Below are 2,571 nucleotides of genomic sequence, written 5' to 3' on the forward strand. Positions count from 1 at the left end.
AGCAGCATCTGGCAGGCCCTACAGGATGTGGTGTCCTCGAAGGAGAACATCTGGAAGTCGTGTCCATCCGCCAGGGCGTGCTCCGGGAAGATGTTGGAGCTGGAGAAGGACGAGAGGGTCCTGAGGGGGCCCAACCACGCCCCCCCCAGTGGGGCACATCCCCCCGGTCCCAAAGGTGTGGGGTCACCTACAGGGCCATCTCGAACTGCTCCAGCCACTTCTTCTTCAGCTCACGCGTCTTGAAGAAGAGCTCGTAGCCCTGCAGCCCGGCCGTGTTGATGAGCAGGAAGGTGTGGGACCACTGCGGGTACGGGTTGGGGGGGGGTCAGCGGTGACCGGACGTGTGGGGTGGCCACCGAGTTTCAGTGGGGCCACCAAGAGCTGGGTGCTTGGGGCCACCAGATCTGGACCCTTAAGACCACCAAGGACCTGGATACCTGGGGTCTCCAGGGACCCTGACACTTGAGGCCATTGGATCTGGACACTTGGGGCCACCAGACTCCAATGGGGCCACCAAGGACCTGTGGGCCTGAGACCACCAGATCTGGATGACTGGGACCACCAAGAACCCAGACACTTGGGGCCACCAGATCTGGACACTTGGGGCCACCAAGGACCTGGACACTTGAGGCCACCAGACTTCAACAGGGCCACCAAGGACCTGTGGGCTTGAGACCACGAGATCTGGACACATGGGGCCACCAAGGACCCTGACACTTGGGGCCACCAGTCTCCATTGGGGCCACCAAGGACCTGGGTGCTTGGGGCCACTAAATCTGGACACTTTGGGCCACCAGACCTGGACACTCAGGGCCACCAAGGACCTGGATACCTGGGGCCACCAAGGACCATGACACTTGGGGCCACTGGATCTGGATGCTTGTAGTCACCAGACCTGGACACTTGGGACCACCAAGGACCTTGACACTTGGGGCCACTGGATCTGGTCACTTGGGACCACCAGACTTCAATGGGGCCACCAAGGACCTGTGGGCTTGAGGCCACCAGATCTGGACATTTGAGGCCACCAAGGACCCGGGTACTTGGGACCACCAGACCTGGACACCTGGGGCCACCAAGGACCCAGACACTTGGGGCCACCAGACTCCAATGGGGCCACCAAGGACCTGGACACTTGGGACCACCAGGTCTAGACACCTGGGGCCACCAAGGACCCTGACACTTGGGGCCACTGGATCTGGACACTCGTGGCCACCAGATCTGGACACTTGGGACCACCAGACTTCAATGGTGCCACCAAGATCTTAAGACCCCCAAGGACCTTGACACTTGGGGCCACTGGATCTGGTTACTTGGGGCCACCAGGCTCCAATGGGACCACCAAGGACCTGTGGGCTTGAGGCCACCAGATCTGGACATTTGAGGCCACCAAGGACCTGGGTACTTGGGACCACCAGATCTGGACACCTGGGGCCACCAAGGACCCTGACACTTGGGGCCACTGGATCTGGACACTCGTGGCCACCAGATCTGGACACTTGGGATCACCAAGGACCCTGACATTTGGGACCACCAGACCTGGACACTTGGGGCCACCATGGACCCAGACACTTGTAGCCACCAGCCCTAGACACTTTGGGCCACCAGACTCCACTGGGGCCACCAAGGACCTGGACACTTGTGGCCACCTGGTTCTCGTGGTACCTTCTTGCCGTCCCTGGGCCCAAGGCTGCTGTCCCTCAGCTGGTGGCTTTGTAGGTCCACGACGTCCTTGGCCTCGTAAGCGTCCCCACGGCGCTTGCAGATGATCAGGGCCTTGTCCAGGAGGAATCCGTACCTGGGGACAGTGACAGCGACGGGTCCCCAAGGGCCACCCCACACCTCAGGGCATCTCTGGGGTGTCCCTGGTGGTGGCCACGTGTCCCCGTGGTGTTCCCAGGATGTCCCTGCTGGTGTCCCCACGGGTGTTCTCATATCCTTGTGTCCCCGTGTCCTTGTGTCCCCATGTCTCCTTGGTGTCCCCATGATGTTCCTTTTGGTGTCCCCCAAGGGTGTCCCCATGTCCCCCTGGTGTTCCCTCAGCGTTCCCACTGGTGTCCCCATGTCCTCATGTCTGTCCCCATGTCCCCGTGGTGTTCCCATGACATCCCTATTGGTGTCCCCTTGTCCTTGTGTCCCCATGTCCCTTTGGTGTCCCCATTATGTTCCCACTGGTGTTCCCATGGGTGTCCCCATGTCCCCATGGTGTTCCTTCAGCATTCCCACTGCTGTCCCCATGAATGTCCCCATGTCCCCATGGTGTCTCCATGATGTTCCCACTGGTGTCCCCATGGGTGTCCCCATGTCCTTGTGTCCCCACGTCCCCATGGTGTTCCCATGACATCCCTATTGGTGTCCCCAAGGGTGTCCCCATGTCCCCATGGTGTTCCCTCAACGTTCCCACTAGTGTCCCCATGGGTGTCCCCATGTCCCCTCGCTGTCCCCTTGTCCCACCTGTCCGCCTTGGAGCGCCGCTCGCTGCTGCACACCTTCAGTTCCCCATCGATTTTGGGGCGCCCGAACTGCGCCAAGGACTGGGGCTGCAGGGGACATCAATGGGGTGAACCGGGG

At 61.1% G+C, this 2,571-nt stretch overlaps 1 protein-coding gene across 1 annotated transcript in view; it reads right to left on the minus strand.

Annotated features, from left to right (window-relative positions):
* The window catches only part of LOC110391240 (proto-oncogene vav-like), a gene marked incomplete at its 3' end in the record, with an annotated part of 24,936 nt that overhangs the window by 6,128 nt on the left and 16,237 nt on the right, over nucleotides 1-2,571 (minus strand). Inside the window, 4 exon segments of the mRNA XM_021383050.1 lie at nucleotides 4-99; nucleotides 192-301; nucleotides 1,666-1,798; nucleotides 2,455-2,540. Coding sequence (XP_021238725.1) covers nucleotides 4-99; nucleotides 192-301; nucleotides 1,666-1,798; nucleotides 2,455-2,540 — 425 coding nt within the window.

Source organism: Numida meleagris, unplaced genomic scaffold (genome assembly GCF_002078875.1).
Source record: "Numida meleagris isolate 19003 breed g44 Domestic line unplaced genomic scaffold, NumMel1.0 unplaced_Scaffold328, whole genome shotgun sequence".
Taxonomy (NCBI): domain Eukaryota; kingdom Metazoa; phylum Chordata; class Aves; order Galliformes; family Numididae; genus Numida; species Numida meleagris.